Source organism: Netta rufina (assembly GCF_964035555.1).
Source record: "Netta rufina genome assembly, chromosome: 2".
In the NCBI taxonomy this organism is placed as follows: Eukaryota; Metazoa; Chordata; class Aves; order Anseriformes; family Anatidae; genus Netta; species Netta rufina.
Genome location: NC_140124.1, coordinates 132,417,976 through 132,442,142, shown reverse-complemented (window position 1 = coordinate 132,442,142; position 24,167 = coordinate 132,417,976). Strand labels below are relative to the sequence as shown.

Sequence of the window (24,167 nt, the reverse complement as noted above, 5' to 3'; positions counted from 1 at the left end):
TAATCTACAGAACCGAAAAAACTGAGCTAGTAGGTTGATTGGGAGCAGCAGGAAAAGAGCTCTCCTTGTCTTTGAAAAAGGCCAAAAGTTTTTTTTGTTTTGTTTTGTTTTGGTTTTTTTTCAGTTTTGCTTTCCTACAAACCTGCTCACCATTTATAAATTACTGCTGGTAAGCAGTATGAGCTGTAAGAATAGAAAATATCACATTGCTATTTCATAAAGATAGAAATCAGCAAGACACTAATAAAGTACAGGACTTGAGTCAATCAAGTACTTCAAGAAATATCTCCAAGTTCTTTCCAGTTCCATTTTTCTTCTTCTTTCCTTTTTTCTTTCATCTTCATTGCTCTTTCCTGCCTTTTCTCCAATCTCTCACACACTCCCATACACAGATATCTACCTACAGCTCACTGCATGGAGTTTCAGAATTCTTTTCTCTTTCTCTCTACCTTGAACGTCCAAGAGGCTCTGATGGTACTCCTGTATATTGATGCCCCCAGCTTACACATAAATATTCAAGGCCCTTTCCCATCACTGCTGGTGTTTCCTCACACAAGCATTCCTGAATGAAATTTTTCACTTCAAAGGTCATCTTTGTCCTTCATATGGACATTGCCTCATTTCTTCCCATGGCCACATATTTCTGCTCTTTTTCCTTACCAATCTCTTTCTTTATCACTGTGGTCTCTCTATCTTTCTCACACAGCCTTACAAACACTTGTGTGTTTTTGTTCTCCACTGTTCTATTCATACCATTGCTTTTCTTCCTCTTCTAATGGATACAGTGTAAAGGAAGAAGGTAATCATATTGATAGTCCCATGTTTTTCAGAATAAATTGTCAGAGCAGTCCTGACAGGCGCGATGAATGAAGTTCCAGTTCCAGAACATACCGGCATAAGTTGCCCAGAGGAGCTGTGCTCAAGGCCAGTTTGGATGGGGTTTTGGATAACCCAGTCTAGTGGGTGGTATCCCTGCCCGTGGTAGGGAGTTTGGAAGTAGATGGTCCCTTCCAATCCAAGCCATTCTATGATTCTATGATTTATGTATCCATTTCCAGGTATTACATTAATGGCGGACGTTACAAAATACACCAACAAAAACAGAGCTAGCACTTTCTGAGAGCACAGATAAAAAGAAGGTTCCTTAGAAGAAGAGGAAAAACAAAAAGCACAGGATAAGTGCTTCTTTTCCAACAGTTACTTTTCCAACAGTTACATAGAGTAATGAATTATCAGTTGTTAGTTCACAAAGTAATATCTGAGTAATAACCAGTTACTAATTCATAGAATAATAAAATGAATGAAACTACTAATATAAGAGCACCCTTCCCCCCCCCAAAAAAAAAAAGATGAGATCACATATTCCAATCCATTATACTGAAAACGGAAGGTATAGCTATAATATTATTGCTTATCAAACCTCCATATGAAAGATATTCCACACTCCCCCTAGGTATCTAGTTCCCAATATTACTACCTTTATATTTTAGGAAGAATAAATCTAGAAAAGAAAAATTAGCAATAAAAATAAATAAATTTAGAAATAAATTTATAATGTTTTCATCTAACATTAAATCTAAATTTTCTAAATAATTTAGTTGATACATTTTTCCTTCATCCTGAAGACAGAAAGAGTATTTTTGTCCTTTTCACAGCAACATTTTCCATACAAAGAAAATTTTCCATACTATTTCCCCTAGGCCTTCTCAGACTAAAGAAATGGTGTTTATTTCAAATTTTCCATGTCTTACATTCTAAATGTTTTAGTATTATTTTCTTCTGGACTCTCTCTAGTTTGAGACTAAACACTCTTGGCTCCTGGCTCCACCAGTCCCTAGCAGAAAAATCATCTGTCCTATCAGAAATAAAGGACAGTTATTAACACACTGTACAATGAGGTTGTCTTTTTTTTTTTTTTTTTTAACTGTTGCTGACTCATATTTACTTTAAGATCCATTACATTGCTCAGATTCTTTTCTGATGTGCTGTTGTTGTTTTACTGGTGTCATACTTTTTGATTTTTCTTCCCAAATGTAATTTGCATTTGTCAGTATTAAGTTTCTTGCTATGGTTTCAATACATTAATTTGTTATTTATGTCATTTTGACTTCTGATGACACCAAAGTGCCAGCAAGTCCTTCTAGCTTGCTTCCAGCTCTATATTTCATGATTCCATCATCCACATCACTAATAATTTGAAAAAGAGAAAATGCCTTTTAGATCAAGTAGTTAATGTTAAAAAGAAAAAAAAAAAAAAAAGGAAAGAAAATAAAAAAAAAGTGTATCACAATAGCAATTCTGCTAAATTGCAAAACTTTTGGTTAGGCAGAACATGACATCTTCAGAGATAACTGCCTTATTTTTAAGATATCAAAAGATGGAGAACCTGCCTTATTCCTACATTCTGCTACTAAGTGTTATCAAAACTCTGTATGTCTAAACAGCATGAGTTTTAATTCTGGTCATTGACCTCAACTACCCAATAAAGTAGACTTGTCTGTCAGGGATGTCTTCTATTTCCAGTCTGTTGCATATCCTGATCTAGTGCATCTTTTTTGATAACTAAGCATATTGTAAGTTTTCATATCTTGGAATCTTCTAAATTACTCTTTTTCTTCCTGTGTTTTTGTTGTTGTTTTTCAGTACATATCTGAACAAGATGCATTACCGCAACAGCTTGTCTCACTGATGTCATGGGTTGCTCCACCTTTGACTGGGCAGCTCTGCTAAAACATCAAACAGCTTCATAAAACGATCTTTTTAACATAAAATCACAATAATTGCTTATGTGCCTAAATCGGAAGGCATTTTTCCCCCCAATAATATGACCGTACATCTGAGCATATTCAAATGGATTTTGAAAATAAAAATACACTTTTATTTTTATTTATTTATTACTGACTTGCTTACATCACCGCGAACTACATCATTCGGGGAACTTTCCCCGCGGTGGTTCTGCATCCATCCCCGGTCACCCGAGGGCACCCCAGCGACCCCTCCACCTCTCCCCCCGCGGCCCGCAGGGGGGCGGCAGGGAGGCAGGAGGCACTGGGGACGCTGCGGGCCCCTTCCCCGGCAGAAGCGAAAAAAATAAAGGGATGGAAGAGCCGGGCCGGCGGCGGCGGGGGGGCGAGGGACGGAGCGCGGCGGGGCCGTCGCCTTCAAGGTGGCTGCCGGGAGGCGGGCGGGGCTGCGTAGATTTGGTATGAGGAGGGGGGCGAGAAGTGGGGAGAGAGGAGAGAGGCAGGGAGCGGAGCCAAGCCATCCCCGTTAGGAGGCGGAGGCGGAGGGGGAGGAGGCTGAGGAGGAGGAGGGAGGGACGGACGGACGGAGGGAGGGGAGGAGGCTGAAGAGAAGGAGGGGGAGGAGGAGGAGGAGGAGGAGGACACGGGGAGGCGGCTGCTGCTGCTGCTGCCGGGCAGAGGGGAGTCGTGCCGGAGCTGCGGCGGCACTCGGACGCCACATTCCCCCCGTACGGGACTGGCGGGGAGGATGAGCGATAGCTGAGCCTGCTGCCGGAGCTGCCAAGTGCCCCTTCCTTCTCCTCCTCCTCCTCCTTCTCCACCTCCTCCCCTGCTGTGGGTGAACCTGCGCTACGGGCTCTTCACCGACCCGGGGAGGGGGCTGGTTTGTTTGTGTATTTGTTTAAGGAACAGAGAGAGAGAGAGGGGGAGAGAGAGAGAGAGAGAGAGAGATCTTCCATCCGTTGAAGCACAGTTCACTATGATCGTACTCGCATTCAGCACTGGAAGCCGGTTGGATTTCGTGTCTCGGTCCAGGGTGTTTTTCTTGCAAACCTTCCTTTGGATTTTATGTGCTACAATGTGCAAAGCGGAGCAGTATTTCAATGTGGAGGTAAGCTCAGCCGTATGCGTGTGCGAGCGTGTGCTCCCTCCGCTCCTGCTTCCCCCTTCCCTTTTCCACATCCCCTAAATAAAATCGACCCCCCCCCCCAGCCAGCCATGTCATCAAGCAGCCAGGTCGGTGGCGGTTTCTTTCCAGCAGCCGGCAGCTAGCTCCTCTCCCTGATGGCTGCGTTTCCGAGGGCGATCCCGCTGCCGGCGGCAGCTCCAGGCTCGGTGCCGGGCTCTGGAGCGCTGCCCGTGCCCCCTCGGCCCCCCCGGGACAGGCGGACAGCCCCTGGCCCGGCGCTGGGCACTACAGCTCGGGGAAGGCTCTCTGAATACCGTGGACCTAAGATATTACTGTATAGCTGAGGTTACCCCCACCCTTTTCTTCTGATCCTTCTCTCTTCCTTTATTTTTTTGGAAAGAAGAATGAATGAAAGAGTGTTGTGGGGACAGGAGGAAGGAAACTTGGGATGTGGGGCGCGTTTCTTTGTGGTGAAGTGTTTGGCAAAATAAGATCCTTTTCCCACTTAAAGCTAACAAAAAGAGTTGCCACTAGAAACGGTGAAACAAATGGCATAAAGGTGCAACTGCAACACAAAAGTTAGAGGGTGTGGAGGACCAGGAAATACGTTTTTTTTTTTTTTTTTCCTAAGTGAAAATGAAGGTTAAAACATAGGGTTACCTAGATGGGGCAAATCCTAAGAGTTTGTAGCCACGGTAAGAATTCAGTGAACAGCTATTTCCAGTCACTCTTCTGTATGCTCCCCGTTTTCTATTTATTTATTATTATAATATATATATATTTTTACATAATGCTAATGCTTCCTATTAAATAATGAGCTTTTACTGACTTTACAGCAACTATTCTCTCCTCCTTTTCCCCCTCCCGTCACTCTGTTCATTCTGTTGTAAGCCCTTCTTCCTCATCTTTTTCAACGTGCTCTTTCTGTCTGTTCTTTTTCATCTTCTCATTACATCTCTCTAATTTGCTTGTGCTCTTTCCACTTCGCATATGCTGTAACAGTTTTCTGTTAGATCTTGGTGTGATTTCTCTTTCTTCTGTACTGCCAGCCCCACTCCAAACTTTATGCTGCACCCATGCACCACCCTCAACTCGTTCCTTGTCTCTTTCATCTCATGTTCCCACAATTCTTTCTCTCACAGAAATGAAGCCTTTGCCTTTTTCTCCGTCTCGCACATTTGTATACTGGCTTGTTTTATGTGAGCTCTTGTTCTCACTTAGAGACACTCATTCTTGCTCCTGTCTATGTCAAGACTACCCCCGCAGATGGTCTTCCATCCCTAAACTGTCTCCTTTTCTGTCTCAAGTCCTTACCTTTACTTTCTCTCATCCTTCCTCATGCAAGATCACCTCATACATACCAAAATCACATTTTCTTTCCTTGTCTGCTTTCATTCTATCCTTTCCCTCTTGGATGGCAGTTTCCCTTGCCACATGCAGTCCTCCTTTCTGCTTAGCAACACGCAACCTCAGCTTCCCTCTCTGACTTCTTTCTCTCTGGAAAGTATCGTCTTTACTCCATCATTAAAATCTCTCTTGATCATACATCCTACCTTTTTTTTTTTTTTTTCCTAGTGTGCTATCTGCACACTAGTCCCTCTCATTCATTTCATATCACAAATGTACATCTCCACTTCAGTATGACTGTAAGCGCTTTGGGGCAACACTCATGTCTTCTTATGCGTTTATGCAGTGTGTAGTCTGTAGTCTGTTGTGAATCTTGCTATGTAAATATTGAAGTCACCAATTTCATAGTGCATGTTGAAGTTTTCTCCTTTTGCTCCTGTCCTCAGCTGCCTTCTTTATGGATGAGCATAGGAAAGCAGCATGGAAGGGAGGAAGTTGCTCTCTGTAGCCTCTCCAGGCTTCACAGGCTGGCCCCCTGCAGGGTATAGGGAAGAAATTCCAGCAACAGAACTTTCTCCTCCCACAGTAGTCTGCTTTGCTGGCATCTGGCTCTGCTGGAGAGACGGGCGGCAGATGGAGCTAGTGTGGGAGGAGAAAAAGATTGGTTTCGTCAAGTGGAATAGGAACAGGAGGCCAACTCCAGTCAGAAGGAGGTTTTATGAGGAAAGAAGGGAAACAGTTTCCTTTTTGCCACCTTGTCCATATGGAAAACAACACGTTTGGAGGGCAAAAGACAATACCAGTGGCAAGAGACACTGCTGGGTGAAATGCAGTAGTGTGATGAGGGAACATATTTCCTTCTTCGAAATATTCCATCTCAAGTTCTTCCTCCCAGTTCATCATATACCAGCCAGCTCTCTCAGTCTCTTTTCATATTTCAGTCTTTGAGCCACAGATTGCTGGGAGCCAGAATCTGTTTTGAGGGAATTTCTCTGGTATTCAAGAGTTGTCCTAATGTGAGGTTCTTCCCTAAACCACTGCTTTTGACTACTCTGTGACATGATCCTGTCTAGACAGACTCGAGTTTTGCCCCAGAACAGCCATTCCCATGTTCATGCTATTTGGATAGCACTGCAAATTCAACTTTCTTCTTGTAGGGAACAGCAAAGGCTAAAATCATGAGAAATCTGAGGCAAAGGTGTTGGCAGTAGCAGTGTATGTATTGTGCTGTACAGCACTCTATGTCAGCACAAGTGCATAATACAATTGTACTTGATGGTAAATTGTGTGAATATATGACAATTCTTATGGCAATACAAATTTACATACGAAACAGGTTTCAGGAAAGAAGCAGTGTATATTTAGTTGAATAAAATGTCCCTGAACAGATACTTAGGATGGTTGGAAAGCAGATTTTAATTATTTCCGGTTTCTAAATAAAGTACAGATAATACCTGTTGAACATTATAAAATACAGAGATCCTTTATTTCCTCTAAAAACAGAGATCTTTTATTTCCTCTTATTATTCTGCCTCTGTTAATTCATTTTCCTAATTGAAAAGAAACATTTCTGTAGCACTTTTGGATTGTTTGTTTGTTTGTTTCAATGCTGGTTTGTTGGGCTGTGAGCCAGAGCAATTCTTAAGAGATACTACTGTAGCTCAAAGATATTAAATAAAATGTTGCCTTTTAAAAGAAAAACATACAGATGAAGGTTACAAGCTTATATGAACATTACTGTTCTTTCTTTGTAATTTTATTGCTTCTGTGTAAAATTCTTCTAAGCAAATATCTACATGGATGAAGTCCTTAAGCTTCCAATGATACCTGAGTTGTCAATTCTGAATTGTGTTCATATATGTAGTATTGTATTTAATAGACATAGCTGAGTAGGATTCAGGTCATGGAGTATGGGACTCTGGAGGAGCACACTTGCACTCTGAGGCAATGAGAGTTTTGTGTTAAAGCTGCATGAGAGGTGGTTGAATAGTTGAATTGATAGTTGAAGAAGTCATGATGAAGTTTAAGTTTCACATACTGGTATGTGTAGGAAGATTTTAACATTAATGGTCAAGTTCACTGGTTACCAGTGGTATTTTGGTGAAACATTGCTTTTAACATCATGTGAACAACTAAGGACTATACTGGTAGCTTCCTATTTTCAATGTTGAACTATTGGTCCAGAACTATAACATCCATAAGCAATTGCAGTAACAGAAGGATATGGCTAATGATGTAGGTTTTTCTTTCTACTATTTTAAATTATTTCCATACAATAATAGAGGAAAACGCCCATCAGTGAAATAGATAATGGAATAACAGTTATTAAACACACATTTAAATAGTAAAATTGATACAAACAAGCACAAGATAATTTGTTCTCAGAATCTGATAGAGGATGATATTCTGAGCCAGCCAGGCTTTTCTTTTTTCCCTCAAAGTTCCTCACTATAGTAATAATATGTCTTATTGGGATTGTCTATCTATGGTCTTTCATGAGTATCATTCATGTAAGACTGTATAGATACTTAAATGTTTTCCTAAAACCAATATTATTGTACTGTTTGAGCTGGTATTAATCTGTGAGCTCATCTTCTAATATTATCAATTAATTTATGTATATATTTAAATAGTAGTTGTGTATATTTAATGCTATTTATTTAATATAAAAAATAGAAAGCAATGTCAACATTATTTAAGGGTTACTTAAACAAATACACCTTGGTCAGAAGACAGGATAGTCAATCATGAATCTAGAATAAGATTCAATTTTGTATTCTAATACTGGATATTCTTATTCCTGTGAGTAACCGCATCAGCTGGGTATGTGCATAAAGCCTGTTAAGGAAAGAACTGCTTTTAGGTTCCCACCTGGTTTCATTCACTGTATCTGAGATGTGGGAAGCACGAGAAACAAAGCATGCTTCATCATCTCTCTCCTCAAGCAGGCAGTTACACTCTAGTTTCTTTATTCTAATGCTAAATTTATAGACTTGAATCCCTAGGGAAGGTCTTAAAATGAATCTTATTTTAGTGTGAGCAGCTCTTTAAAACAATACAGTCTTTTATCTCCTCCCATTTTCAGATGTGTGACAGTTAAATTTCTTATTGTGGAACAAAATACAGTAGAATCAAAACTTCAAGAAAATACTATCAATTTCCTCCATGGCTATAAGTGCCTAAGAACCACATTGTTTTCATTGTTAATAAAGTTTATAACTAGCATCCATCTCCTGTCCAGTGGTAATCTAGGACCTTTTCTTTCATGGGCTCTGGGTCATTTAAGCTTGAAAGCAGTCCAGTTTAATTCTTCAGCTGGCAATTGAAAGGGAATAAACATTTGGGAGGGAAACATTCTTCCAATATCACCTTTACACACTTGTCAGCCAGTGGGCTTGCTTAGCAGGTTTGCAAGCACAAAACTTTACTTTTCTACCTTGTTAAAATTCAAGCTCAGAGAGAATTAAAGAGAAGCAATTAAAGTGTTTTTGATGTAAATAGTGCTGTGTGTCCTAAAAAGAATTTACAGGGTCATCTTCATTGTTTTTAGGTGCAGATAGTACGCCTGATTCTCAGTTGTTCAAATTCTCAATCTTGCCCTTGGATAACATATCTACTAAATGAACTGTCTCTTTGTGAAAACAAGAAGTTCAAGATGAAATTATTAGGAGGCTGGAGAGGATTAGGAGGCTTGGATCCGGTGATGGAGGTGGCTAGATGGAGAAATATTATTCAATAAAAATATAGATATAATATGGGATATTTCCTATTTGATTATTGAGGAAATACAGATGCAAAGAAAACCTTCTGTAAGGGTTTCTGATGAACAGATAAGGAAACTAATGTTCAGAAAGTTTTATGCCTAATAGGCAACAGAACTCGTTTCTGTTACAGTAGGCAAATACCTACTACATGACAAATAGGCTCTCATTTAATATTATAAAATAAATGTATGTGGAAATTACTAGTCAGTAAAGTATATTCTCTGCTATAATTAAAACAATTCCTTTTTACAAAAATTACAGTAGATCAATTTTCTACTGTGTAGCATGAGATTATGTTGTTTAAAATGTTTCAGATAACCTTCTAGATTTTTTTTGCCTCTTATTTTGTTCAAATACAGATTGAAAAAAATGGTCCCAGTTCTGAAGAGTTCACCACTGACATAGTGTTTTAGACCTTAGATGCAGGACAGATTTGTTTATAGTTCTATTTCATCTTTATTTTTCTATTGCATATTTCTGACTACTTAGTGATGGAGCATCACAGCTATTTTGAGATCTAATTGAGAGCTATTAGTTGTTCTCAATTCCACTAAAGAAAAGAAATAAAATAGTTAAACAAAGAGATTTATGTAATCACCTTATTTAGTGCAAGAGAAACCTGCCAAAACATGTATTCCTAATGTTTTCTGAAAAGATCTTACTAAAATAAATACACAATTTATTAGCTCAGCAAAAAAAGCCTGAACAATCCCAAGCTCTCTCCCCTTCCATTATTCAGAAGGCATCCTGCAGTAGAATAATGCTCCTGCATAACCATTCATTGTTTCTTCAGAGTGGATATACCATCTTCTTTAACTGGTTTAAGATTTATGTTGCTCTTTGTCAGTTTTATTTGAATCCATCTAAAAGGTCAGTGCTTGCTCTAGGCATCTCAGCTCTCCTTATGCACTCAGCAAGACTGAATTGTAAGAGTTTATAAAGATAGAATGCAGTATTATATGGATTTTAAACATTTTAAACTGCATCTGTTGTCAGTGTTTTAAAGTCTATCTCATCCTTCTACTTTACTGTATGATTGTGGAAGACTTTGTGTTGATGCTTTTTGATGATCCTTAAAGCTGAGATGTAACTTTTTAAAATGACCTTTATTAAATTGTGTAATGCTTGTTACCTGCCTGTTTCAGATTTCAGTTTATTGTCTAACCTGTTTGCTGTCCTTAAACCACGCAATTGACTGTAGTTTGAAGGAGCAGGTTGAGTCTGTTCACTTTGCTAACTGTGATATGTCAAATGACAGATTTAGTTTAATTTTGTATGAGGAAGACCAGGATTAGTGCTGCAAACATGATTTTACTTGGCACAGAAATGGATTTGAAAAATAATTATGATTAGAGCTTTATCTTTTAAAGAGAGGTCATGCTATTTGGAACCTTTATTTATTGGTTGCTTGGCAACTGTTCATTCATGTTCCTGCTTATTGTCATTCATTATAAGCATCTTCGCTGTACAGTAAGAGCAATTAAGTGGTAACAACTTATTTCTGTGTCGAGTTAAAATTGACAGAAATTACAGAAATAGAAAAAGAATATTTCTGTAGTTTTACTTGTTAACTGAAACTGCTGGTACAATGTTTATTTGTTAAAAGCTGGTTTATCCCAGCTGTGGAATTGCCTGCACTTCAGCAGTGATTATAATAGTCCTAGCACACCTTTAGGTATTACAACACATAATTGACTTAGGGTCTTGTTCAGGTGTTTTCGTCATGTTTAAAATCACCTGTTAATTTCAAGATCAAGGCTTCAGGGTATGACGAAACTTCTCCTGTTGATTCCACTGCTTAGCCATAGGCAATCCAATCTCAAGTGCTAAGGCTTGAACCCGGTATTTGAAAAGGGTTTTAAAATTCAGGGTTTAAAAACTGCTGCAACAGAAGATGTGCAGCTGAAGCAATGAGCCCGAGAACTTCTGTAGAACACTAAAGTCACTTGATGCTTTCGGGAGAAAATAGCCGATTTTGTTACAATGTATGGAAACACGTTCATAAAATATATGATTTGACAATTGTCTTGACTGTTGGATGAGAAATATTTTGCCTTTTTTATTAGTTCTTTAGGGATTGTAGGGATTGTATTGTGAGTGACCCTTGTGTGGAGTAGCAGTGCAGAAATAACAGATGTGCTATGGATTGCTCAGAGAGGATGTCTCTGTATATCAAGAGCAATACTGAGACAAATTCCTTATAGATAGGTCTTAAAAGGGCATCTGTCACTCTAGGGCCAGGGTGAAAGTAGATTTGTCTCTCTATTGCTACCTCTTGGTCTGCAAGTGGCTTTGCTTCCTTATTGGAGAACTGAGTTGGAATGCCCCCCTAGGACTGATACCCTCCACTTTAAGCTTCTAACTGTATTGACTCCCTCGTACTACTCATACCAAGCTGTGCTTATGGGGGACAAGGTGCTTGCTGTAAGACAAACCTATGTGGATTTTCATCAGTTTTTCCCACTTATGTGACATGGCTATAGTAAACGAAGATGATGTTCAGCATATTTTCAGAAGCAATTGAGCTGGTTTAGTAATTGGATAGGTAATTATAAAAGAAATGCTAACCTCAGAATCTATTTTTTATTATATTTTTTCCTCATGATCTTGTAGAGAAGCAGTTTTATTCCATTGGTCCTCTTCATTTTTGCTAACCTGTAATCACATCTCCACTTACAAGTGTGATATGCAGGTTGGCAAGGGGGAAACTTCCTTTTCAGAAAATTACCAACTCAATGGCAGAGGGAAAATCATCAATTTATTTAAAAAGTAGATAGCAAAACAAAAGAAAAAGCAACCCTTTCAATGGGAAGAAGTATGCTTCCTTTAAATGTCTCAATAGATTTTTATGAAGTGTAGCAAAGAGGAAATTGCTTCTTTCTTGTACCGCATCCGGATCTGAAGGTGGTGATCCTGTCATATTTTTTTCTTACCTCAGACTTTGGTTGTGTGATGTTCTTCTAGGAAATTACTTTGACCCACTGTCTTCTCAGAGCAACTGCCAGATTGTGTTTGTCTACATGCCGTGGTTTACATGCTGCTTGGAATTGTAGTGATATATTTAATTGCAAACAAAATAAATGATCTGTCTTCCTCACAATAAAATTTATTATTATTACTAGCAGTAATAGATTTATATTGCTAAATGTACAGCATGATTTTGATTTTGGCAAGTGAGAGGGTTTTTTTTGTTGTTTTGTTTTTCCTCTTATTAGCTCTACGTATATCATAAAAAAAAGAACTGCATTCCATTTTTCTATTTTCATTAATTAATTTAAATAATTAACAAATTCTGGCTTCTAATACCTCTGTCCTTCCTTACTTACACAGTATGTCAGCTTTGGAAAGGTGTCTCTTTGTTTCATGTATTTTCGGGTATGTAGGAAAAATGAGGTGATGTAAGTGATTGAAGCAATGTGCTGGGGGGCTGGAGATCTGGTTCATGTGTCTGGTTTCATAATGAGTCTTCATATTGATAGCAGAGCTATCAATAGTGATAACAGAGCTGTCATATCCTTAACTGAGCTTTCACAAATGTAGATTGGACTAATTGAGGAGTATTTGCTGCCTTTTCCAATACATGTCAAGAACAATAGAAATGAAATGATGCTAAAGAGCCATGAATGTTTCTAGATCATTCATTTGTCTCTGAACTGTTTCCCTTTTTTGTCATGTAAAAAATAGTAGGAAATAAATAAATAAATAAATAAAATAATAAATATATATATATATATATAAATAAATACAGCATTTCACTTAGGTCATCTGTGTAATAATGAAGTGATGAATATATTCAAGAAACAAATACCAGAGCAGAAGAAATGAAAAACATGTCAGTAATAACATTTCAAACACTGTTTTATTTCTTTTTGTTTGTTTGTATTTTTTTAATATATGTACCAAAGCTAGATAGAAAATACTGTCAGTAGGATTACATGAAGGATGTTAGAAAATGATTGAAGATACAGAGTATGACATTTTCTTTCAGGATGAAAGTTTGAATATGATAATTTTTTGATACCCAAATACAAAAACAAGTAGTTTGCTTCAAAATATCTTTCAGTGTAAAAGTCTTATCAAATAAAATGTATTTCAGATCAATCTGTGTGTTTCACAATGCAAAATTAAAGTATTCTATTTTTAAACAAATTCACTTATTAAATAAAGTGAATTGTTTCACAGACATGTTGCCTTGTTATCACAGTATCTAGCCTTTTTCTTTGTTTGTTTGAATATTTGTGGATTTCCATGAGTTGAAATAAAGGATTGACTTTTCACTGCTCCAGGTATTAATGTTTTTATTATACACCACTAATAGGCAGATATGCAGCTCACATACCACTGCTTATTAAAAAAAAAAAAAAAAAAAAGCAAAGAATGAGGCACTGGGAGAATAAGAGCTTTGCTGTGCTGACATGTTAAATACTATAGAATTGGAAACTGAATCTTTTTCTTCAAGGTTCCTGTACCTTATAGTCTTCCTTTTGTTCTACTTTTCTTCTTTTCTTTTCTTCCCCCTTCCCTCGAACTCCCCCCCCCCCCACACACACACACACACACACCACACACACACACACTTTCCTGCCAAGGTACTTTCCTCAGCATCCTCAGCTTGTCTCTTTACAGGACATTGCCTGCAGCCAGGGAAAGTCATCAGTCATTATTGAACCATAGAATCATAGATAGAAGAGATGAGAAAGACTTGTTAAGAGTCTATTTCTCTGCCAGTGCGCTAGATTGCTTGCTATTGTATGTTTTCTGGCATTTTGTAAAGTCAAACTTTAAAATCCACAGTGGCGGAACTTCCAAAATTGGACTTGAAAAAAACAAACAAACAAACTGCTAAATGTACATTATGGAAAACTACAGTGGAAGAATTCTTTTCAGTAGACTTTTCCTTTGGCGGCAACAATAGTTCAAAGTTGTCTCCAGTTAAGCAGTTTCTGATAGAAGTGATGTCTGTTCTGCAAGCCAAAGTGAGAGCATCTGTGTATGAGAATAGATGATATGCACTGACTGGTAATTCTGTGCATTTCTTTGACTTTACAAAAAAAAAAAAAAATCAAAAACAAAAAACACAGCAACAACAAAACAACAGGAGGAGCAGCGAGAAACAAAGGCTTTATTTAAATTATCACTTCGTTTGAAATCTGTAGTGCAGCTGAAATAGACTAACAGTACCTGATTTAAAAATATATGCAGTTTTGTGTGAATTGCTATCACTGTGTCAGAAGGGCTAGAATAGTTTGTGATGTTTTTGAACACCTCTCCTATGAAGACAGGCTGAGCTACTTCGGGTTGTTCAGCTTGGAGAAAAGAAGGCTCCGGGGAGATTTTATAGTGGCCTTCTAGTACCTAAAGGGGGCTATGGGTAAGCTGGGGAGTGACTCTTTGTCAGGGGGTGTAGGGATAAGACAAAGGGAAATGGATTTAAACTAAAAGAGACTAGGTTTAGATTACATTTTAGGGAGAAATCCTTCACTCAGAGGGTGGTGAGGCACTGACACAGGTTGCCCAGAGAAGCTGTGGATGCCCCATCCCTGGAGGTGCTCAAGGCCAGGCTGGATGGGGCTTTAGGCAATGCAGTCTGGTGGGGGGAGTTGTCCTTGACCATGGCAGGGGTTGGAATTAGATGGGATTTAAAGGTCCAATCAAAACCAGTCTATGATTCTGTAAGTATTGTGCATTGTTGTATTTAAGTATTACCACCTGAAGAATAAAACTGGATATTAGTAGGAGTTTTATAGATATCTAGATACAACAACCTGTGAAGAAATCATTTTGTTTCTTTTTTTTTTTTTTGAGTTCACACGTCATGTCATTAGTATATTCACAAACACAAACTTAAAGATGTTTGTGACACTTGTGCATGTGAGCTATCATAATGTCCATGCTCTGCATATTTTGTAACATTTGCCAAAAAAAATCTCAAAATGTGTTATGTGGGAAGGTTGGATTGGTTTGCTAACATACATCCTGATGCTGAGATTTGTGCAGGATTATTTGTATGAGATACATTTTCTAGCCAGTGTGCAAGCAGCAAGGCTGTCCTCTGGGTTAGACTGGAAAAGGGATTCAGTTTGAGACAACAATACTTACATTTAGGTGTTCAAATGTGTTTTATGTATGTTTCCTGTGTATTAATAACAATCTGCTCCCGGAAATCAATGAAGCAGAGAGAATAATTCAGCTAATCAGCCATTTAATGTCAACATCAGAATGACCTGAATCTTTTTCTGGATTCCATTGTTAGTATTGACTAGCAGCATGATTTACTTGCTTACATATAGGCATCTAGCACCATTTAAGGAGCACAAGGGTGAAATATGCATAAAGCTGGCAGAAGTAATGTAATATCTATGGAAGCTTTGTTTTTTCAGATTAGCAGCTGGAAGTCAGGCTGTGTGTCCTAGGTCATCTCAGGTAGCACTAGACACTTCTGTTTAGGTACTCGAATCCTATTGCAGAGTTTAAGTCATGGAGTGTGTCAAGACACCTGTATCTATGAGGCTCCCCCGTGTAGACATTGGTATTCAGATGTCTTAATTTGGTGTTGAATCCCTTCCCTCTGCAATGGTAGGTTTCATTAAATTTGTCCATTTGGTGTTTAGCCCCTGTGGCCTATCTTGTTTGGGCTTTAGATAACATTCTAGAAAATCATGACCATCCTAGAAGTCCAGTGACATATTTGTCATTCCCTGGATAATGTAGATCATCATAGATCACACTAGACACTAGTATTTCTGGCAAAGCCAAAGAACAGAACTCTGTTATGGTGGTATGATTTTCATCCTGTCGCTCTGATGCTCTACACATTATTACACAGATTTATCCCTTAATGCAAGAAGGCACTATTTCATACACATTTAGATTTCATGTATTTTAAATATTTAGTTAGGGATATAAGGAACACAACATTTTTCTACTGACATCAAGGCAGTTTTGCCTTTAACCTTAATGAGACCAGGCCTGGGCCTGTTTAAGTCAGTGTACAACATATTATCTAACTTAGACAGTATATTTTTGCCCTGTTTTATAAATACAATACTCACAAGAGTTATTTGATGCCTTACCCTAAGTGATTTTAAAGGCTGTTTTTCTTTCCTAAACATACAAACTTGAAAACAGCTATCTGATGCCCTTAAGGAGAGAGAACAGAATGTTAAGCATTTTTATGAAGAGTAAGTAATTAAAAAATATATTTTAGAAGTATAAGCTTGCTAAATGTCTGTGGTCTGATAGACAATCCCCAAGAAGATAAAAATGAAAATGACATTTTAATAATTTCTCTGGGTAGGAGCCATGTATTCTCAAGAATAATTAGCAGTTTTCAAGTACTATACAGTAAAGTAACATGGATTAATTCAACAAAAATTTACATTTCAGTGTTAATGCTAGAGTTTAGATATCATCATAGTCAGGTATGTAATTTCATTGATTTATTTACACTACTTGCTTTAGATCTTCAGAACTGTGAAAACAACTTGATCAGAATAAGAGGATTAATGGCCATTTTATGTTTATATGTTTGCTTATTTACTTCTTTGTAAATCCAGATTTGCAAATACCTGAATATACTACCAGATGTACTATTTGACTGAGGTTTCTGCTATCATGTAATTGAAGGGAGAATAGATCTACTGTTGATTTTCAGGTCTGCACTTGGGGAAGAAGAGTGATTATATCTGCAATCTTCTATTACAGAAGAGCTTCCTTTGTAATATTTAGCTCTACTCTATTGTTTTGCACTGACAGGCTCACTTAGAGAAAAAACAGTATTTTAGTTCCTTTGTGAATAATCTCATCATTTCTTCTGGCTGCTGAGAGAATTCACTTTTTGTCCTAGCAGTCAGATAAAGATAGAGTCATTGTTCTTCGTAGATTAATTGCTTAGATGTCTTTTCCACTGAGATATTAGAGAATTTTTCTCTACATGCAAGATCTTTCTAAAGAGTTGATGTCAATTTAAATTGGACCAAAAGATTTTTATTCTGTAGAAACGTTTTCTTTCTCTAGTTTTGCTCAAAATAAAGCAAAAAAAAAAAAAAATCTATTTCATTGTAAGGTTTGTGTGTGTGTGTCTTTATGAATATTCCCTTCCTTCTCTAAATTTTTAGCAGCCAAGCAATGATTCTTAAGCTGAAACTAAGCTTTAAAAATACTAGAACATTTTGTGATGTTTAGTAAAAATTACAAGTGGCTGAGACAGGAGAGCCTTAAGAAACTATAGCTTTTCTAGTGTTTTAACTAATAAAATAATACAATACAGAAATTCATCAAGCACATTAGCATTAACATGATAGCTAGAAAAGGACAGAATGGGGCTTTCAATTTTAAATTCCCTACAAAGAAAGGTCTTTGTAGATTTTAACTTCTTAGAAATAAAACAGCTACATGTGTAGTTGCAAACTGTGTAACGGTGTTTGGTGTTTCGGTGTAAAATAATAAAAAATGATGTATTTTTTCTCCCTTGGAACAAAGAATTCAGAGTAATTGAAAGAAGTCAGCAGCCTTAAGATTTATGTAGAAAAGGAGAGTACAAATATGCTTTTGCTCCATGGTTTCTTTTAATAGAGCGCATGCATTGCCCATGTTTGAGTGATAGGGAGAAGCAACTGAGAGAAGGGAATCCACCGATATTTCCCATTTTCTTTTATGTAACTGCTATTTGTTTGCTTATTTAGTTATTATCCTAATCAGATATCTATTTTCAATCCTAATCAGGTATTTATTTCCAGTGGTCTTGACTGGAAAACTTTGATGAGATTCTAACTTCATGGAATTGTTCAGATTTTGCCATTAGTTTTATTGTATCCAGGATTTTACTCCATACTGTTTGAAAAGCCCTGAATCACTCAGTGCTTTAATTGAGTCAATGAACAGTATACTGAATACTTAAGATGAATATTCGTTTCTAAATTCATAGTCTCAACCTGTGCATAAAGGTTAAAATTAGTACAAAAAGAAGTAGAGAGAAACTATCTATGTGTAAAACTAATCTTGTAGTTAGAAGGAAGTGTAACATCACTAGAGGAGTGGCCACTGTGAAAGCACACCAGAAAGAAAATTTTTTTGAGGGGGAGGGTGGAATTAAATTGTGATAAATTCTAACCATTTAATGAAAGGCCTCTCTTAATATGGTTTATGTCATCAGCAGTAAGGGACTGGATTCTTTCCTTTCCCTATACCATGAGTCTAACAGTAATTTTCCTCATTCAGTGAGACTGACAGCTATTCATGTCTACTGACAGCTACTGACTGTAATGTTTATTCTTCTGCACTGGTCTTTATACCTTAAGAACTTTATATCTATCACATTAGAACAAAACTTTGGACTGTATTGCATCAGTTGACTTCTCCGCTTCCTTACCTTTTGTCGCTTACACTGTTCAGCCACCATGTGTGAAAGTGCCTTTTTCTAATAACATTTAATTCAATGCTACCAATTGTGAATATGGCCTGTGGAATCAACCAGACTGGTGTAAAAAACATAAAAAGGCTTTTAGAATATTTTTGGTTGTCTTCTGCTTTTTGAACTTTTATGTTCACAGTTTATAGATTACTTTTTCCTTTCCTGAAATGAGGACAGGTATTTCACAGTTAAAGAAACTTAATATTTCCATTATCTGCAGTAAACCATCTTAATGAATGTCTACCAAATGTTTAAGGTGAAGTCTACCTAACACTCTAGTCACAATACTCACTTCATTACCACTTTCAGTTTTGATTGCCTTCAGAACTGTGTTTGGTGATATTTTTGCCTCTATTAAAACTTGCCACTTCAAAAGGCCAAAGTGCTTCTAACTGCTGCCAACAGAAGAGTGTGATGACTACTACCATTATACTATTTGCATAACACCACTAAACTGACAGTGGCTAGCTGGCTGGCCTTGTGCTTGACCATGGGAGAAGCCTAACTTTGACTAGCCTAACATTTGACTTAACCACTGACTGCAGCTGCAGTGACTGGGTAGTGTTCCAGAGATGTAGCTTTTATTTTTACACGATCTGTGATTTTGATCATTGGAGGAGAAACTATAAAAGCTTTTACTGCTTTTAAACTAAGTTTGTGATTTTGTAACTCTAATTTTTGATGCTACAAAATAGAGTTTTGAAGTGGTATCCTAGAGGTCCAAGATTAGACTTCCAAAAGCAGTACATTAAAGTACCAATGTCAGTATTGACATATATAAACTATGATAAACATGATAAACTAAAAATCATTTGTGAACTAAATAGGTTAATTTAGAAAACAGTATATAGATAATATAAATCCTTCTTCTCGCTATGTAATCGGATGTTTTTTCTCTTTTTATATTCTTTTATTTTGCTCTTTTATTTTCTTTAATCTTGATGCAGGGGACAAATAATTGACTACTTAAAAACATATATTTAAACTTCAGAATTCCCTTAGTGATTGATTTCCTGCACAAGTGAAAATCAGGAGATGACCTTTGGAAGACCTGGTAATAGGGATTCTGCTTGTCCAAGAATGCAAACAGGAAGTTCAGCTGTATTTTAACCACGTAAGTCTGTAATGGGATGTATTTTAAATCAGCCACCACATATCTCTTCTGTGATTCAGAAAATGTTGCTTAGGTAGTAAGGAAACAGCAAATCATGAATTTCAAAGTAAGAATTCAGCAGAAGCACACTTATGTCAGATAAATACAGTGGCTGGTGTGACTCTGTTTTGAAAGAACAGAGAAGGAACATTGCTCTTTGCTTCTACTAACAGAGTTGGATTTGGCTTCTGAGTTGCAGGTGCCCAAAGAGCCTCTAAAATAGTGGAATGAATTTTACCTGTTATGTCCAGATCTGACGTAAAGCTCTAATCACAAATGTTGGAGGAGGGGAGAAAAAAAAAAAAAAAAAAGCATTGTAATTGCAGTACCTGACGTCTGTAGAACTAGTCCGATGTAAAATAAAGCAGATTCTGTACAAGAAATTAGCACTTGAGTTCACTGTAAGCTTCAAGTTATGTTGTATGGATTTATTCTATAAGAACACAGTATTGCAATATATTAGAGGTCTGACTGTGTTTATATATAATATATTAAAATTATGAATCTCTTCTGGATAACTCTCTGACAGAGACTGTATTGGAAAGCTGATTGTTTTGTAGTTTCTTTGTTTTTGCATATCAGTATTTAATTTGGATTTGTATCGTCCAAGCATCACAAAGAAAAGTTAGCCCCAGACACTTTTGTGGTAAAAGGAGAATTTAACCAGATTTTAAGACTTGAGGATAAAGGTTTTATTTCATGTTAGTCTGTGGTACAGTCATACTGGTCTATTGGAAAAGGGTGCAGTCAGGTTTTACATATGATCTAGAAAATTTGCCTTCAAATGTCTGAAATCATGTTGTTGCCATTTGTTGCATACAGTAAGTTGAGAGACAAAAACTTGTCTGCCCTGCATTGTGTTTGTCTGGAATCTCTGCTTTCATATGATTATGTCGTTCTTGGTTGCAAGTTTCGGTTTGAAATAGGAGGTACTAACTATTGAGGAGATGGACATGTTTTTTCCTGGCATTGTGCTAGTACGGTTAGTGGTGATGCAAGTTGCCCAGCACTATGCTGAATTTGATCATACCAGAGCTAAAGTCCTACTTCCTTGGACTGTCAAGAAGAATGTCAGTGAGAGTTTATTTGAACTATATTTTTGGAAAATATAGTGGGATGATCAACTTGTGTTATCTACTAGTAATCCTCTGAACTCCTGTAGTAGCAATGGTCTAGCGTTATTAACCTTGCAGACCACATTCAGATTGTTACTCAGGAAAACAAAAAAATGAGCCACCTTCTGTTTCTTCTTTGTCTTCTTCTTCTTCTTCTTCTTCTTCTTCTTCTTCTTCTTTCTTCTTCCTTTCTTCTTTCTTTCTTCTTTCTTTCTTCTTCCTTCTTCTTCCTTATTCTTCTCTTCTTCTTCTTCTCTTCTTCTTCTTCTTACTTCTCTTTATAATGCTCAGCCTAGTGTACAGCAGAAGAATTTTCCTTAATCTGGGAAAGCATGCTTTTGAGAACTGTATTTGAGTAAGACAGACTGATCGGTGTCTTGAAAAGGAGAAAGACCAGTGTTTTTTTCCATGCTTTTATTTTTATTTGTTTGTCATTGATATTATTAACCTCCTCTGATACCCTGTGAAATACTGCCTTCAGTTTACACTGTGTAAACAAAATCAAGTTATTGATTACTATTGTGCTTATTACTTGTACACAAGCCAAATGTTTCCTCTTGAGCTGACACCCTCCATTTTCTTTTAACAAACCAGTTATGAAACGGTATGAGCAATTTTTCTAATGTCTGACCTTGTAGGTGAAACTGCTGTGTGGTGCAGCATTAATGAGCTTGAAATCAAGATAAATAAAATATTCATTGCATCATGCTTGTCTGTCATGTCAGCAATTTGTACAATAAATTTGCCATGTGCAGTTTTTTGTGTGTTTTGTTTGTTTGTTTTGTTTGTTTATGAGATTGAGTTACTTTGTCAGTCTAAGTATCGTACAGTGTTAAGGGTTTGTAAGCATGCATTTCCAATTTCTGCTGCAGAAGTGAAATCAGAGTTACTGGATTTCATTTCTTCAGATATTCCCTCATTCTCTGTGTAGATACAGCTATTGCCATGTAATGTGTGATGCTTCCTCTCCCCTTTTCAAGTTTTTTGTTTGGTTGTTTTATTCTGTAAGTAGAAGAAAGGATACTGAAACTACAGTATTCTGTAGAAGACTGGTAATTCCTAGTAACTGACAAATTCCTACAGTTCATTTATGTCTCGAGTGAAGTTAATAGAAGTTTCACTCTTGACATTTGTGTGTTTGTGGTCACCTGGAGTACCTTTCTTATAAAGCTTTCAGTTAAAGCATGAGGGGAATGTGTCTGCAGCCTGGGAGTCCTCTGCCACCAGCTAGAATGTTTCATGTTGCTTTTACTCTGTGTTCTTCACTCATGGGATTAGCTCTTGCTAACATCAGTAGTACTGGCTGAACACTGTAGGCTACAGGGAGTATTGCTTTCAGGATAAGCCTTTGGCAGATAAAAATGACATAATTTTCCAGAAATGTTTCTTGTGTGATTGGCAAAGTCATTATTTTATTTTATTTTATTTTATTTAGAAAATGTCATACTACAACAAAATATCAAGCGAGGCAGTGCAGATACTTGAACTGGGAGAGGCTTAGTTAGGGATGTTGTTTGAATGTCGTGTCTGACAATCAATCTCCAAGGCATTGGCAATTGAAGTCACTTACGGGGAAAAAAATATGAAGCTGATTATGTTTAACCATGTCTGCTTTATGTACCAAGCAGACATATACCAGGTCACTAGAAATATTTTTCTTATGTTCCATCATGATGTTAAATGAGGACATAATTTCTGCCTCAAGTTGAAATAATTCTCTCTCAAAATTAGTCTCAGTGATCACCAGCAGAACAAGCTATAAATATTGCTACTTTGACCTAGCTTCTTTGTTTGAACTACATGCTGGGACAAATTATTTGCACTTCCCTGCAAGTGGAGGAGGAGAGCATGATATATATTTCACCACTGCCACTCCATTAGCATTAGCAGTGTTACTCCTCCTTTCTTTGGCTGAGAACCAAGTGAAGTGTTTATTTTAAAATATGTGAGATGCTCATATGTCACTATAGTGTTCTGTGATGCTGTTTCTGATACGAAGACATTTCTCTGCTACAGTACGGAGTGAAGCATAGATATCCTGAAACTATCACTGATTCTACCTGCTGTGCCTTGCTAGTTACAACATTCATTTGTTTCCCAATAGCAGTCATACAATGCTACACCTGACTAAGAAATCCCCATATCCAGAGACAAATAAATAAATAAATAGCATTTGTATGTGTAGATCTGGACCTGCATCACTTCGCTGCTTTTGTTTAGAGACCTTCCTTTACCAACCTTGGAAGTTAATTTTACTGCATTTCATTTTGCTAGTCAACCTAGCATTTTGTTAAGCAATTGTAATAGTAGAGCAAAAACATAGGAGTCCATGATTGTGCATACGAAGAAATATGGGGTGTCAGGATGAAGTGGAGTTGTGATGGTAGTCTGGAGGAAGAGCCTTACAATCTTTCAGAGTTGCCTAGCAGCTAAATATGACTGCTTTTTATTGTTTGTGCATATAAATGTGCCCTTGTTCAAAATGCTTGACAAACACTGGCAAACAAATTTTCACAATGATAACAATGCTATGTAAAAACATTATCTGTACTTTCTGTAGCACTTTATAGGACATTTATTGAAATCTTTTAACATATATGCTGGAAAACATTAGTCATCACTCCAAACAGACTTTTCAGTCATCCTGCCACAGTCTTATTGTTCTTTTGAGTCTCCAGTCTGTACTGCTTTCACTGTCTAGACACGTTCACTTTTTGCTTAAACATCCCATTCAGTAAAAGCTCACCGTCCCTGGTGATTCCTATAGAACTTATCACATACCATAGGAGTTATATGTAGTTCAGCAATAAAGTCATTTAACATATTGTGGTATGGATCCAAATTTCTGCATACATATCAGTTCAGGTACAAGTGGAACGTCTGGTCGTTTAATCTCTGTGATTAAAAGCAAGTCACAATACACTGTACTTAATGATGCTAGTCTGTTTGTATGATGCTAGCACTGTAAAACATCATCAGACATTTCATCTTTCTTTAGACAAAATTAAAAATTCTTACTTTGTCAAAGGAGAACATTTTTTTTTTTTTTTTTTTAAGCCTAGCATACATATGAGGAAACTGAGTTCAGTTAATCTGCCCAAACATCACTATGAGAGCACTGTGAGGATTGGATGTCAAGATGCCTAGCTTTGGAAGAGCAGTGGCATGCCACTATGTCATACATTCTCCTAGTAGCTTAAACATCCTTTGTTCGCTATCATGTAAGCCATACTCTCTACAAGAGTTACACAGGAAAAGACATATGGATCAAATAACTAACAACAGAGAGCACGAAGGAACCAGGAGATGGACAGAGAGCCAAACAACTTGAAAAAAACCTGCCTCCTTCTGCTTAACAGTGTGTCTTCCCATGGCAGGTCACAAGGCAATTCTATCCCATTTTTCCCTCCCCTTAAGAACATTACAGAAGAAAAAGCATTGCTTTTGGATAATGTGAAATCTAGTGCAACTCACACAACTATTCATCTGTGCTTTTTTGTCAT

The 24,167-nt window shown here is 37.3% G+C and overlaps 1 protein-coding gene across 1 annotated transcript in view; it reads left to right on the top strand.

Moving 5' to 3' along the window:
• Window positions 1-3,723: 3,723 nt before the first annotated feature.
• The window catches only part of MMP16 (matrix metallopeptidase 16), a gene marked incomplete at both ends in the record, with an annotated part of 181,791 nt that continues 161,347 nt past the window's right edge, over window positions 3,724-24,167 (top strand). The window contains one exon of the mRNA XM_084281518.1: window positions 3,724-3,855. Coding sequence (XP_084137644.1) covers window positions 3,724-3,855 — 132 coding nt within the window. The remainder of the gene's footprint in view (window positions 3,856-24,167) is intronic.